The sequence below is a fragment of the Scatophagus argus genome, chromosome 14 (genome assembly GCF_020382885.2).
Source record: "Scatophagus argus isolate fScaArg1 chromosome 14, fScaArg1.pri, whole genome shotgun sequence".
NCBI classification, from domain to species: domain Eukaryota; kingdom Metazoa; phylum Chordata; class Actinopteri; family Scatophagidae; genus Scatophagus; species Scatophagus argus.
The window spans coordinates 22,311,156-22,324,714 of NC_058506.1; the positions used below are offsets into that span (position 1 = coordinate 22,311,156).

Here is a 13,559-nt window from a genome sequence, read left to right on the forward strand (position 1 = left end):
TTTTACTGCTTTGTCTTTGTGTTCTCTCACTTTGGTCTGTGGTTGGATTATTAATAATCAATTCAATCAAATCAAAAAGGTTTGCTTCTTCCTCTTGCTTTTTCCATCAAGCTCACGTTTTTTTTGAGGTCCTGTAAGGTTCACAGTCGTGAAGTGGCGAGTCAGGGTCCAACAAATGACTTTTGTCGAGTGAAAAAACCAACCAACTTTCTTAAAACAGGCCTTTATTTAATGCACACCTTTGCTGCATTTTTTTTTCCTGTTATACGCAACTTACACTGAAAGTAACTCTTAATCACAAAACATCTAGCACACAATGAGGGAGGAAAGAAAAAAGGCCATTTGTCTCTGAAACACCATGTACTGTACAGTATGCATGAGCCCTCTTTGTATAAATTACATCCAAAGAAATTCTTTTCTTTAGCCAGTAGGTTGAAGACGTTCAACACTAAAATATTCAACCAGTCACCTTGTGAGAGGGAAAATGGACTAAAAAAAATCCTAATACTGACATCACTCTCTAATTTGACATCACTCTTGGAAATCTCTGTTAAACGTCTCTGCTATCGACAGCCATTGCAGAGCTCAGAGAGCATCCATGAGTCTCTTCTAGAGTCTGTGAAGTTCCAACTCAGAAGGAAAAGTATTTAGAAGTCTTCAGTCTCACCCTTAAATAAACCAGGCATATAACTTGACAGTACAAAAGAAAAAAAAAAGCTTAAACTCTGCGTAACTCACAGCTGTAACAAATCCGCTGCATTTGAAATTATTTTTATTTTTCTTCACAATCCCTTTCGTCCCTCCATTTCGTAGTTAACACTTTCCAGGTAGCTGAAAACTTAAAACTGTTTTTATAAAATGACATCAGCTTCGACAAAATGCAGATTCTGGTCCTTTTTGTAGTAGCAGAGGGTCTAATTTAGACTCTCTGAAACCCTAATAACATAATCAGGTGAACTAGAACTACGAGCATGGACTGGATAGCAGTTTCGTGTTGAATTTTCATCAGTTACATGTGGCTCTGCTGCTACATGTTAGTGTTGGTTAGATGTTAATAAGCCTCACTCTGTCCATCCTGTAGACTGAATCGTTTGCTACAGTGACGCTAACAAATCTGTTATTAGTCCACCTTGTCTCATTAGCAAAGCGAAATGTCTAAAACATTCCAGTCGCAGTTTCTCATTTTGAGCTGGCGTTGACTGTCGCTTTCACAGCTTCACAGACACGTCAGCTGTCGCCAGTCAATGATAAATACATGAGTAACTTGATAACAGACCAGAATTAAACATGTCTGTTGCCTGGTGTGAGTGCTCACTACAGCTGCTGTCTGCACTGTCAAAGATCATTTGTGCGGAAAGAACCTCCGCTCCGTAACACCACCGTAAAACCGTATTGCCATTTCTGTACACACTCGCTACCGCAGCAGAGTGATACATCTTCTCGTTAAAACAATCTAGCTGATTACGTCACTCCCAGGACAGTGTCCTCAAGTAAAGTTTAGAAATATAACAGTTTGCAATGAAATACCTCTTGAAAAATAGGTTATGCTAGACTTAGCAGTCTACAGTTCATATTCGATGTGTCAGATACACGTTTGATCAACATTTAATGGAATCAGACTCTGAATCTCACACACCCAATATGAGTCGGATCAGGACTGGGACATTCCTGTTACGTACACTAAGGCTGAGTTTCACACTTAAGTACTTTTTAATTTTAAAATTCCTCATCAGAGCTGCAGATTTATTTTACTGCATTAACCAATTAAAACTTTTTTGGATGGATGTTTTGTTTTATCAAAGTTCCTTAATGGGTTTTTTTTGTACAGACAGCATTTAGCATTTAAAAACTTTGGCTTCATTGATTTTCTTTATGCGAAGAAAGTGTTTCGTATAAACGAAAGGTCAAGTATTGATCAGCACGGCGCGATTCCCAGCCTTAATGTACACTGATGGGTTTCAGACGGTGCGGGACACGTTTGATGGAACCCTCGAAGACATTCCTTTTCATGATTGCGGGTACAATCACAGATGCAGCTTTTCTCATTCATGGAGAACACAAAACACACACACCAAAAACCCCAGACAGTCTTCAGCCTTTTCCTTTGGGAATCCAAAATCCAGACCTGTCGTTTAGACTACTCTGTTTCCAGGGGAAAACCTACTGAGAAGAGACTCTGGCAGGAGTTAGAGGTCCATGGAGGTTGATGTTAATGTGTTAAAGGGGCTGGTTGTGGTGTGCCATTCCAAGTCCTGGCTGAAGCCTCTGCAGTCCGTTCCAGCCCGGCCTCAAGTAAACTGGTTCTCCACTGAGTACTCTGAGTCCTCAGGAGTGTACTGGTTACCCCCGGCTGTGTACTGGTCGTCTGCAGGAGCGTACTGGTTGTCACCACCGTGTGATTTTTCTGCTGCGTCCTGATGCTCTGCATTGTTCAGGCCTGATTTCTTCACTCTAAAAACAAACAAAAAAAAGACTCGTTTTAAGATCATTTGGAAACATTCCTGTTTTTCTGCATGCACAAATACTCGCTTTGACATGTTATTTTCCCCACAACTGATTGGTTCATTTGAAACAAAGTATCTCACACAGGAGCGGGCTGCCGTGTCAGGCTAAATGCTGAAAGAAAACCGAGTGAGTACGTACTGGTTCTTGTGTTTTGCGCCGCTGATGTGAGACTGGTACTGCTCCACAGAGTTCAGCTCGATGTTGCAGATGGTGCACGGGTATCCCTTCAGCGTGGAAGCTGTTGACACACACAACAGGAGAGAATTGAAGGCCATAAGCTCTGTGACCAGTGCCGTTAAAAGGCCGGTGCTGCCATGGCGAACGCCTGGTTGCGTGGCCCGACCTGGTGCCGTGGAGGGGCCGTACGTCTCCATCAGTTTCAGCTTGGTCATCTGTTTTCTATGCTTCTTGCCCACGTAGTGCTGCTGGGCCATGAGTGGGTTGTTGAAGGAGGCCTGGCAGATGGAGCAGAAACGGTCCGGGTTGTTGTTGTCGTTGCCGCCCGTCGCCGGCACGCTGCTTGAATCATCTGCGGGTTTCTTCTTCGGCTGAGGTGTTGGTGGTGTTGGAAAGGCTACTGCTGAAGAGGACATACGACTGCAACCATCAAAAGGAAAACAGAGAAAGGGAAGCAAAAAGCAAAAGGCTCACCAGCCTGTACCTACCTGGGGTCTGGGGACCGATGGTCTTCATCCTCAGGTTCTTGGCGTGAACTTTGCCCTGGTAGTGAGACTCGGCCACCACAGGAGAGGAGAAGGTCATGTTACATACATGACACACCTTCAACCGGTCGGTGTCTCCGTTGTTACAGCCCTGCTGATGCAGAGCGACATCAATCATTTATGGCTACAAGAGGCATCATTTGTCCTATTAAAAAAGGATGAGTTGTATGTCATCGCTGCACGTCTGCTCTCTGTGTTTCTAAACTCAAACTCGCTTTTCTTTCAGAATTTCAATGTTTTCGGGTCATTCGCCATGTGCTGAAACAGCCGGCCTTTCTCAGTATGCAAAGTTCAAATGCTCGTGGGGTTTTGGGAATCCACACTCCAGAAAACGAGCTGCAGTGCACCCAAGTTGCATTTGCACATCATTAGCTCAGCTGGATGCCTGCTGTAGTGTACTTCTATCTGTAGTGTTGGAGAATTATCTCAGTGGGAAAAAGATCCTCCGACGGCTTTTAAAGCTTTTCCTGAGCCGTGAAACCACACAGTAATGTATGTTTAGGATAAAATAATTCTTATTTAATTCTTTAAACATATCAATTACATGTTAATGAAGTGGGTCATGAGCTGTGCACATAAGGATGCAAAAGAGCACAAGGCCGAGAACTGTGAACAGTTACACAGTGTGACAGCCACAAACCAGGTTGTGGGCCTGACACCAGGTTTATTGTGAATATAAGAATTCCACAGCTTGAAATATTAATCCAGCTTTTAATCCACTTTATCAAGCACTTCTTCAGTTTCTGTCCTTGCATGCACTGTGCTCCTCCACTGCTTACATAAAGCCCGGCTTCAGCTCAGTCCGACTGGACGCTCAGGGACACGTGGGTGGTGAAATCAGGCGTGACCAAAGCCACGGCGCATTTCGGGACGTGAATCGTGGGTTGCGTCTGAATTAATGAAACTTTGAATTTGTTTAAACTTGATTTTGTAAGAAGGTGACAGCCCTCACTGGCAGTTCACTGCAGCTTCATTTAAGTGAAGCTCAGGAGCAGCCGCTTATTGTAGGACGCAGGACATCCTGTGGGTGAAAGCATCCTGGGAGATCCAGCAGCTCAGTGAGCCCAAGATCAGAAACATTTTTCAAAGCCCGGTTGATTTCAGTTCGTGGTTGACAAGTTAGTCGTTACGTTTGGGATGAGAAAAAACTGACTGTGGGTTTTGATTCGACTTACATTAGCTGTTAGTGTAAACTGTTCATTATCCACTTTGCTTCTGTTACAAGATGAATTTCCCCACTGTGGGACAATAAAGGAAATCCTATGTTAAATCTGAGCACGTCTTACTCACACTGTCGGATGATGACGACTTCAGCTTTTTGAGCGCTGGCTCCTTCTCGTTTTGGATGGAAAAATAGCGACGCACTTTGTTGGCATGTTTCTTGCTCTGAAAAGACAAGCACAAATGTTTAATTAAAGTATAATTTTGGCGCCGGTGTGGAAACTCTGGAATCGTATCAGCACAAATACAAAAACAAATGAAGCGGCTGTGTGTACACGAGAGCTGCGGGTCACGTTCATAAAGATGAAACACCCAAACAAGAGGAAAACCGTCGAGTCTCGTCTTTGTCCTCTTCAGTCAGCAGAAACACAAAATGTGCATCAGAGCTAAAGTCGTGTCAGTGTTCTTACTCTGTTTTTGTTTTTTGTCTGACAACTTGGGAACAAAGCAGTGATTTGACTGTAACCCGCCCACTCAGTGTGGACGTGCTCTCGTAGTAATAATAAACCCACTGATGTGATGGAAAGCACACTGAGTAACGATACCTTCCATCTCATAACTAAGCAGATTTTCCACATTTCACTCACACTGAAGCCGCGGCAGAAGACTGTGGGCTCACTGACCTGATAATGAGTCAACTTCTGAGACTTAGAAATGAGGACAGCACTGCAGACTTTACACTGGGAGTCGGAAAACAGGTCGCTGTGCTCCTTTATCATCTTATTTACTGCAGAGAGAAACAGGACAAATCAGGTTACATCTTCTGGGAACGTGGAAATGCAGCACAACGTAAAACATCTGTGGCAAAAGTTCAAACATTTCTGCTCGACAACTCTGATCATTTTCATCCTCTGCATGAGCCTGATCTTAAAGCGTTGTGGGAAACAAACAGTGTGAGCAACCCCTGCCTGCTGAATGTAACACGGCCTTCCTGTACACACATTAACATCTGTGAACATCAGCACGCTCACACACACACAAACGCGTGTTTTAGCAATGACTCAAACTCGTCTTGACTCAGACAGCCTGGAAAATGAAATTACCATGATGCATCAACTTACAGACGTGTGACAAAAATAACCGGTGACACAGCAGGCAGATATGATTAAGCCAACCGCTAAGGCAGGAGGTTTAACTGGCTGATATGACATTGTGAATCACATGAAACAGCTGAAAAGGACTAAAGTTTGTAAACTGGGGATTCGTACTCCAACCAACCGGCACAGTAATCGACTCAAGCTGACAGCAGCGATGACACCTAAAGCAACAAAACAAACACAAAACGCAGACATCTGACACGCTTGTTTTAAGGAATAAACTTCAGACGATTCATATGAAGTCGAGCCGCAATGCGATCCATTCAAAACTTAAGAAAAGTAACAAGTGTAACGTTAAGTGACGTTACAGAAGCAAAGCCAGAATCACGTATGGCTTAGTTCAGCTCGCATGTGACCAAAATCATGTTATGTCTGCTGAGCCAAACCTAAAGATGCGACTGTCCGCCTCCCGCGGTCCACAGGCAGAGGAGTCACTTCAGGGGCTCTGTGAGCACACATCGGATGCAGACATGCTCTCATCGACCTTGGAGCAGAAACGGCTACAGCTAAGTTAGCTTAGCAGAGTTTAGCACCCCCGCTCCGCTCACTGTGCCGTGCCGGCTGACGCTAGCGTGCAGGAAGCTAACTGCAACAGTTGCATTGAAGCTTGATTAGCCGTCCCTGTGACTGGGCGCACTGACGCAAAAATAAACGTTAAATGAGTAAATGAACAGGTCGTACCCTCCGCCGGCCCCGAAGGTAAGTAAGGAAAATCCTCCGTCTGCATCGCGACAGCCATTATTTCTATTACGGCCAGCGGCGTCCTAATACGCATGCGCGACTTGTTATTCTGACGTTTTGTGGCATTACAGCTACCTTTCCCTAAAAATGAACTATCGCCCTACACCACACAAGACCTGAGTTCAGTTTTAGAAATAGTTTTGATTCAGGTTTGTCACGATCTTTTTGCAGGCATGTTTTACTGTGTCCTGCAGTCCTCCAGTCACAGTGTGTGTTCAGTTTCTCTTCTAAGTTTGCTGTTAAGACCAGTGTTCCCAAACCCCATCCTGGAGTTAATGTCTTCTTCTGTCTTACATCTTCTAGTTTCTCTCTTTTCTCCTACTTTGCTTTTGGATACTGCAGTAATGACTGCCTTGAGTTTTTTGTTTTGTTTTGACATTTCTCCCCCATTTCTGATTTGATTATACCTTTTGCTTCGGCCTGACTCTAATCTGCTGTCGTTTTAGCTTCTGATCTTTTTGCTGTTGCAGCTTTTGCATGTTTGCCAGTTCATTTGCCCCTTGTGCTGTGTGTGCTGGAGTACAGATGAATCACTCAGTAATCCCTGTGTTGTTAATTCTAAAGATAGATTGGCATATTTCTCCTACACTGTGCTGTTTGCCTCTGACTACATACTGTTGTTACTGGTTAATGCTTTGATAGAATATGAGCTTGTTAACACTTGGTTTGATGTTTTCTCTCCGACTGAGCGCTTAAGGAATAACCAACAGTTCTTGCATCTTTTTCCTTTGTATTACTGTTCCTTTTTGGTATTAAGTCTTTTGCTGCTCCTACAATAATACTGCATTATATTAACCCACTTTAATGTTCCTACCGTTACTGCTCCAGTCCCAGTTTTCTTTCCAAATTTCCATCTCCCTTGTCTTTCATCTTGTACTTTCTGCCCTTCCTCTACTTTATTTGTGACGATGAGATAGTGATCGTTGCCGGTTGTGCTCTCTTTGAATATCCATCTGGTTTTCCTGGCCAGTCAGAGATCTACTGCTGTGCCCTCCACTCATTTAAACACATCATTTCCTTTTCATTCCAATTCTAGGGTTTTCTATAGTTTGTTCATTCTTTGATAAATAATGCGTATCGTCTTGATTGTGTTTGTAAAGGAGGTTGTACGTTTGTGTTTGTTATTTAAAAGCAGAGAATTAGTCTCTAAGTATTGCACACACAGAAGTGCGGTCAGGAGGTGTTTAACAGTCCTGTGTGGTGGATGAGTTAAAAGGAAGGCTTTTTATTGTATATTCTAGTAGCCTTTGCAGACTGTGTGATCATATAGAGATGTTCTTATAGGCGGAGTGACGACCCTCACATATCGCCAGTTTCCGTAGTGTAGTGGTTATCACGTTCGCCTAACACGCGAAAGGTCCCCGGTTCGAAACCGGGCGGAAACACTGTTTTTGATTTTCCTTAAAAGTTAAAACCGCAAGATTGAGATATTACGTAATTCACGAAGCTGATTGCCAACAGTTAAATGAGTAGCATGTTAGAACAATAAAACGTCAGTCATCTGGTATTCAAGAAAAGCGGTTATTATCGGATGTATTTAAACTGCTGCTTTTACGACAGCAATAAAGTTTGAGACAAATTGAAACACATTGTTCATCACCCCGTGCTGTGGCTGCTTGTGTCAGGCTGTGGGGATGGAAGCTTAAAATGGGCCGTTGACAGGTTAACGTTCTGAGGCACTTTGGCAGTCATGTGGTAGGAGTTGGCAGCCAGTCACAATCAGAGCCAAATCCACGGCGTAAAGCCATGATCATATGCACGGCGCTGGGCGACACGGTCGTCCTGTGGCCTTCGTTGCGTTTCATTAATACATGCGTGGAGGAGAAGAAGAAGGAGAGAAAAGGTGAATTGGACTGACAGGCGCACATACTAACCACTAAACAAACAAGGAATACTGTGCGTATGGCACCTGCAGTACCACCTTTAACCACAACACTGGGATCTATAGACGAATGGCGCTGTTGAGCTAAAACCCATCACATATTTAGTTTGTTCTGTTATCCTGTTTCACAGGAACACAAACAGCGACACGACTGAGTGAGCATCAGTTCAGTTTTGAAGTTTGAACAAAGATATATCTGAACAAACTCAACATAAGCACAAATATTTTTAACAGAAATGAAAATGTAAAAAAATGTGACGTCCATAAATTCAGTCCTGTGTCTTAACTTCATTTTTAAGGTAAAACTTTTTATTGATCACATACATGTAAAGCAATACAAGACAACGCCCAGCTGATGTATGTGCACAGTGAAACAGCCTGTTAAAACAAATCATATGGTAAAAATATTTAGCTGCATCTCATCAAATCGTAGTGAAAAGTTGAGCTCAGTGGCTCCACCTGCTGGCCACAGCGCGGATCTGCCGGGCTCATTCAGGTGAACATGTGAGATAAGTTAGTATTGACTGCGTCTATCATCTCATTTGACTCCAATAGATGTGATTTCTTTGATAAAATTGCAAGAAAAATTTATTTATTTTTATAAAGTATAAAGTCAAAGCGTCATTCGTTAGTTAACTCATCGTGGCCACAGACTCAGACTGTCAAGAAAAGAAATAAACACTTAAGTCAGCGAAGGAACGAGAGCAAATTGAGCACCAGGCTACAGCACGGAAACACGTCATCACCACACGTTACAGCAGGGAAACAAAGAAACACTGACCTGGTCAATATAAACCAGGAGCCCACTCAGAACCTGACACATCCGTCCGCACCGTCCTCAGGATGGAGCAACGACATCTAACCAGCAGGGGGCGCCACAGGCCAGAGGACAACACTGACACCGACACTGCAGGTTTACTGTCTGCGGTGTTGCAGGAGTTCATTGTTGGTGTTCAGAACCTCAGCTTTCATCACATCACTCATTAAACGCAATCCTTAATTAATCTGAGATGTTGAGATCTTGCTGTGCTGATGGATAGCTGTTCACTGTAACTGTGTCAGACCTTTAAGCACCTCAGTCTGAAGTAACCAAAGCTGACAGATGATGTAGTGAAGCCAGCAGGACTGAACTGTAGGGGAACTGAAGTACTGAGTATCATAAGAACTACCGCTTGAGTACAGCATTTGAGTAAAAGTAGTTTGCTGCACTGTAACACTGTAATGTGTGGTGAAGGTGTGTACGGCGGCCCAGCTGGACCAAAAGTAAGAGAATAACCAGGAAACAGACACATAAACACTGAACACTGAGTGTCTCTACACACAGCTGTCCTCTGCCTCCTGCTCTGATTGGTTCAGCCTCCTGTTAGTCTCTGGTCTCTGATTGGTCCTCCAGACTCCTGCAGACATAAAACACATCAGTGTCAGGACATCTCATGACCACAGCCAGGACGGAGGTGATGCACAGGAGGTGTTTGTTGTTCCTTGATGTGTATTTGTGCTTCACAGTACAAGCCGGGTTGTTTGTATTTCCACTGAGGGCACCGACTACTTCCTGACAGACGCGCTGTTTAACTTAGTTCATCTTTAAGTATCACAAATCGTCAACATCAGCACATTATTTTAATATTCATTGCTGATAAATAATTCAGGACTGATTGTAGATCAGCACTCCAGACCTTCAGTAGATTAACGTGTGTGTGTGTGTGTGTGTGTGTGTGTGTGTGTGTGTGTGTGGGGGCAGCCGTGGCCTAGAGGTTGGAGAAGCGGCTTGTGATCGGAGGGTCACCGGTTCGATTCCCCCACTGGACGGGCAGGAAAAATTTGGGTGTGGTGGAGTGATTAATGCGAAAAATACTCCCCCCCTCTATTAGACGGCTGATGTGCCCTTGAGCAAGGCACTTAACCCCCAATATGCTCCCCGGGCGCCTGATGCTGCCCACTGCTCCTGTGTGTGTTTCACTGCATGTAGTTTGCCGGGTGTTGCATGTGTGTGTTCAACTAAGGATGGGTCAAATGCAGAAGACGAATTCAGTGTGTGTATGTAAAAATATATATACTGCCAATAAAGTTGATTCTTCTTCTTCTTCTTCTGTGTGTGTGTGTGTGTGTGTGTGTGTGTGTGTACTGACTGTAAGCAGCAGTCAGCAGCAGTGCAGGTATGAAGACGGTAAAGGAGCCTCTCAGTGTGTTTCCGATGAAGCTCTGCAGACTGTTTACCTGCTGCTGCTGCACAGGCCACTGTCAACAAACAAATAAACAAACAGACAGACCCACAGACAGATGGACAGACATTAATCTTTATTTTCATGGTAAACAAACATGAGGCGTTTAACAAATGAATTTCTGTCAGTATTTCAGTGGGATCATTAAGAATAAACATAATAAACAATGGCGTGTCCAGTTGTTACCTGAACCTGTGCCACCATTGGCCCTGTGCTGTTGTCTCCTGTGACATCACTTCCTCTGCTGGATCCTGCCCATGAGATGAAAGTGAGGAGAGTTCGTAGAGGTGCACCTGCACACTCCTGGTACTTCCCTTCAGTATTTTCAGTATGTCAGTGCGTCCTGTCCTCTGCTCACCTGTCGTAGTTTGTGGCGCGTTCAGGTTCTCCTCACCCCTGTTGCCTGAAGGCTCCGAGGTCTCTGTTGCTGCAGAGCCGAAGAGCACTGAGCGAGCTGCAAGTGAAAACAGTTTAAAAGCTTCCTGTTCAAAGCTGCGTCACTGACGCATTCATTCACACCATCACTGAACAACAGTTCATGTGCTGCTTCTGAACGTACGGGTTATGATGATGAGGTGAACGATGGATGTTTGGTCGTTGAACAGACCGGGCAGCTGAACCCTGCAGTGATAGAAACCAGAGTCTGCTGGTCCAGACTTAAAGATGGACAGAGTAGAGGAGGAGGAGGAGGAGGAGGAGGAGGACACAGAGTACCTGCAGGTGACAACAGATAATAAGTAAAACATTATCTACATTTTCATTTTTATTCCCATGTTTCTTTCACTTTAACACGGCTGGGGAAGGAAGCGGAGAGATGGAGATGTATGAACTGCAGTACCCATGAGCCTCAGCGGCTTGTCTGTAGCCTCACCTGTATGACTTCCTGTAGGTGACCTGATCTCCAGCTGTGTTGATCACCGTGTTGTGGCAGGTGAACAGTGATGGTTCTCCTCTCCCCCAGCACACCTCCACTCCTTCCTGACTTGCTGCCTCCAAACGGCACGGCAGCGTCACCTTCCTCCCGGCCACGCCCACCACCGTCTCCGTGGTGACAGCTGACACACGGGCTGATGAAGACACAAGCAAACAGAAATTAGCTGTTAAACTCTGACATCAACAGTGTCTCAAAGTTCAAACCTCTGGATTTTAAATTTACTTGTTCCTCAGCTGCAGCTCCTCTAATGTCCAGCAGGTGCTGCTGTTATCTAACTGTTTTATGTAGAATTTTAAACCAAATTAAAACCAAACTGATCAGAAAAATGAACACTTGAACAAACATCAGCGTGATAAGAACTACCTAAAAGAACAGAAACCATCTTTGGGAAAAGGTTATTTGACGTGTACTTTACTTTGCTGACACGGATGGGGAGGAGTTTATGAGCTGTACTGCAGCCAGCCACCAGGGGGCATCCACGTGTTTGGGCTTCACTTTTGGGGAGCTCTCACATCATCCAACTTAATTGTACAGTTAACTAACAAAACCACAACTACTAACAGATGGTACTGTCTGACTCATAGGAGCCAGGATGAATGTGAATACGTGCTTTGATATTCAGGTTTGTAGCGTCGGTCACATTACTGGGGAGTCTGAATCGTCTAACCTTCGTAACTGGAAGTGCTAGCCTAGCGTAGCTCCATCAAAAGAGCACAACTGCACCTTCCAACCACCGCAAGTCTTTGTAATGCTTTCCTAGTGGCGGAAGAAGTATTCAGAGCCTTTACTGTAGTAAAAGTACTACTACCACACTTCAATACTCGTACAAGTCAGGAAAATGTGTCTATTGGACTGCAGCTGATGATTCTTTTCACTCTGGATTCATCCGCTGATTATTTTCTCCATGAATCCACTGACTGTTTGGTTTGTCAGACGTGTGAAAACAGTGAGAGATGTTGTCCCACTGAGCCAGAGGACAAAGTGACTCCTTCACAGAGTTTAGTTCAGTCCAACCAACAGTCCAAAGCTCAACATCTTTACTAACACATTCAGAGGATTCAAGTCACTCAGAGGCAAAGCAGCAAAGCTTCACTCTCTGAGGAGCTGCTGCCATGAAAAGTCAAACAGTTTCTGTCTGAGGAGGGGAAACAAAACCAGCAGATCCGCCTCATGTGGAAATCAAATGTCCCGTCTCAGTCGAACAGGTGAGGACGGAGAGGATGAAGAGCGGCGGGTTCAGACTCACCTGTGAGGAAGCAGACGCACGTGAAGCTGTGAAGAAGGAGAGACAGCATGTTGATGTGTTTCCTCCAGAGGGACAGACGGACGGACAGGAAGAGAGGACGAGTCAGACACACGACTCACTTCTCTTTTCCTGACATTTATAGACACAGACAGACGTTTGCAAACAACAAACTGGACAAACAGCAGTCGTGGAGGAAGACTTCACCGAAGGACGAGTAGCAGTACTACAGTGTAGAAGTACTCTGTCACAAGTCCTGCAAGTCTAACCACATGAGCATCAGAACAAAGTACCAAACCTACAAGTGCAGGATATTTGGTATTATCAGATCATGATGCCTTAATGCAGCTGATAAAACCTGGAGCTGTTTATTAATACCTCGTTTATTTGTTTAACGTGTTCAAGTAAAGTAGCAGATAATAGAAGTACTCGCTTTGATGTCACAGTTGGTTGAAGGTGTATTGTGAAACCTGTTTTATCTTTACCACGTTATTTCAAGATCTTTTCTGCATTTATGAACCAGGCAGTCAAGAAACATGAAATCTGATTCAACTTGTTCCTTCTTTCCTGTCTTTTCCCTCTTCTCTCCTCCTTCCTTCTTCTCCTTCCTTCCTCTCCTTGTCTCCTCTCCTCTCTCTAATATCTAACATTTGCTGACAGTGAAAACAGTTGGGGGTCAAAGGTCAGTTTTTCTTGGCTTTTCTTCTGATTTTGTGCCACATTCCTCTCTAATCACATTCCTCCCCCTGGAAATATAAACACATCATATATTTACACAACATATTAAACCCTCTTCTTACAATCAGAGACGTTCTATGAGCTCCCATCATGCACCATGTTTCTGTTCTGTCTGCGTTGTCTTTATATTAAATTAGTTATTGGACGATGTTTCGGCTCCTGAATCAGTTTCAGTTGAAGGATCAGTTCAGCATCTTTCTCTCTCTCACGGAGCTTAGCTTAGCTTAGTTTAGCTTAGCTTAGCATGAACAGCT

The 13,559-nt window shown here is 44.1% G+C and overlaps 2 protein-coding genes and 1 non-coding gene across 5 annotated transcripts; 1 reads left to right on the forward strand and 2 right to left on the reverse strand.

The window, feature by feature from the left end:
• Positions 1 to 206: 206 nt before the first annotated feature.
• znf346 (zinc finger protein 346) lies at positions 207 to 6,334 on the reverse strand. 3 transcript variants are annotated; one of them, XM_046411278.1, is made up of 7 exons: positions 6,227 to 6,334; positions 5,072 to 5,175; positions 4,518 to 4,613; positions 3,171 to 3,318; positions 2,849 to 3,082; positions 2,644 to 2,743; positions 207 to 2,451 (listed from the first exon to the last, which is right to left on the reverse strand). In XM_046411278.1, the coding sequence occupies exons 1-7, from the start codon at positions 6,318 to 6,320 to the stop codon at positions 2,289 to 2,291; spliced, it is 939 nt and encodes a 312-aa protein (XP_046267234.1). In that variant the 5' UTR covers positions 6,321 to 6,334; the 3' UTR covers positions 207 to 2,288. The 3 variants fall into 3 exon arrangements, with proteins under 3 accessions (XP_046267234.1, XP_046267232.1, XP_046267233.1); XM_046411276.1 differs by having other exon boundaries at positions 2,849 to 3,085; XM_046411277.1 differs by lacking the exon at positions 6,227 to 6,334 and adding an exon at positions 5,932 to 6,212 and having other exon boundaries at positions 2,849 to 3,085.
• Positions 6,335 to 7,598: 1,264 nt separating this feature from the next.
• Positions 7,599 to 7,671, forward strand: trnav-aac. Its single transcript has one exon. It is a non-coding gene; the product is annotated as a tRNA-Val (tRNA).
• Positions 7,672 to 9,200: 1,529 nt separating this feature from the next.
• On the reverse strand, positions 9,201 to 12,919 carry LOC124070930 (hepatitis A virus cellular receptor 1-like). The gene is made up of 7 exons (XM_046411279.1): positions 12,571 to 12,919; positions 11,262 to 11,457; positions 10,950 to 11,104; positions 10,749 to 10,844; positions 10,577 to 10,641; positions 10,298 to 10,406; positions 9,201 to 9,565 (listed from the first exon to the last, which is right to left on the reverse strand). The coding sequence occupies exons 1-7, from the start codon at positions 12,617 to 12,619 to the stop codon at positions 9,483 to 9,485; spliced, it is 753 nt and encodes a 250-aa protein (XP_046267235.1). The 5' UTR covers positions 12,620 to 12,919; the 3' UTR covers positions 9,201 to 9,482.
• Between the last annotated feature and the right edge of the window lie 640 nt (positions 12,920 to 13,559).

Excerpts from the sequence above, each read along its gene's own strand:
- znf346 (XM_046411276.1), bottom strand. The coding sequence starts at position 6,320 with ATGCGTATTAGGACGCCGCTGGCCGTAATAGAAATAATGGCTGTCGCG. Across the intron at positions 3,319-4,517 it reads AGTCGTCATCATCCGACAGT|GGCTGTAACAACGGAGACAC; the intron begins GTGAGTAAGACG and ends CTGCATCAGCAG. Across the intron at positions 3,086-3,170 it reads CATCGGTCCCCAGACCCCAG|CAGTAGCCTTTCCAACACCA; the intron begins GTAGGTACAGGC and ends TGTCCTCTTCAG.
- LOC124070930 (XM_046411279.1), bottom strand. The coding sequence starts at position 12,619 with ATGCTGTCTCTCCTTCTTCACAGCTTCACGTGCGTCTGCTTCCTCACA. Across the intron at positions 10,845-10,949 it reads TCACCTCATCATCATAACCC|CTCGCTCAGTGCTCTTCGGC; the intron begins GTACGTTCAGAA and ends TTTCACTTGCAG. Across the intron at positions 10,642-10,748 it reads CGCGCCACAAACTACGACAG|GATCCAGCAGAGGAAGTGAT; the intron begins GTGAGCAGAGGA and ends TCTCATGGGCAG.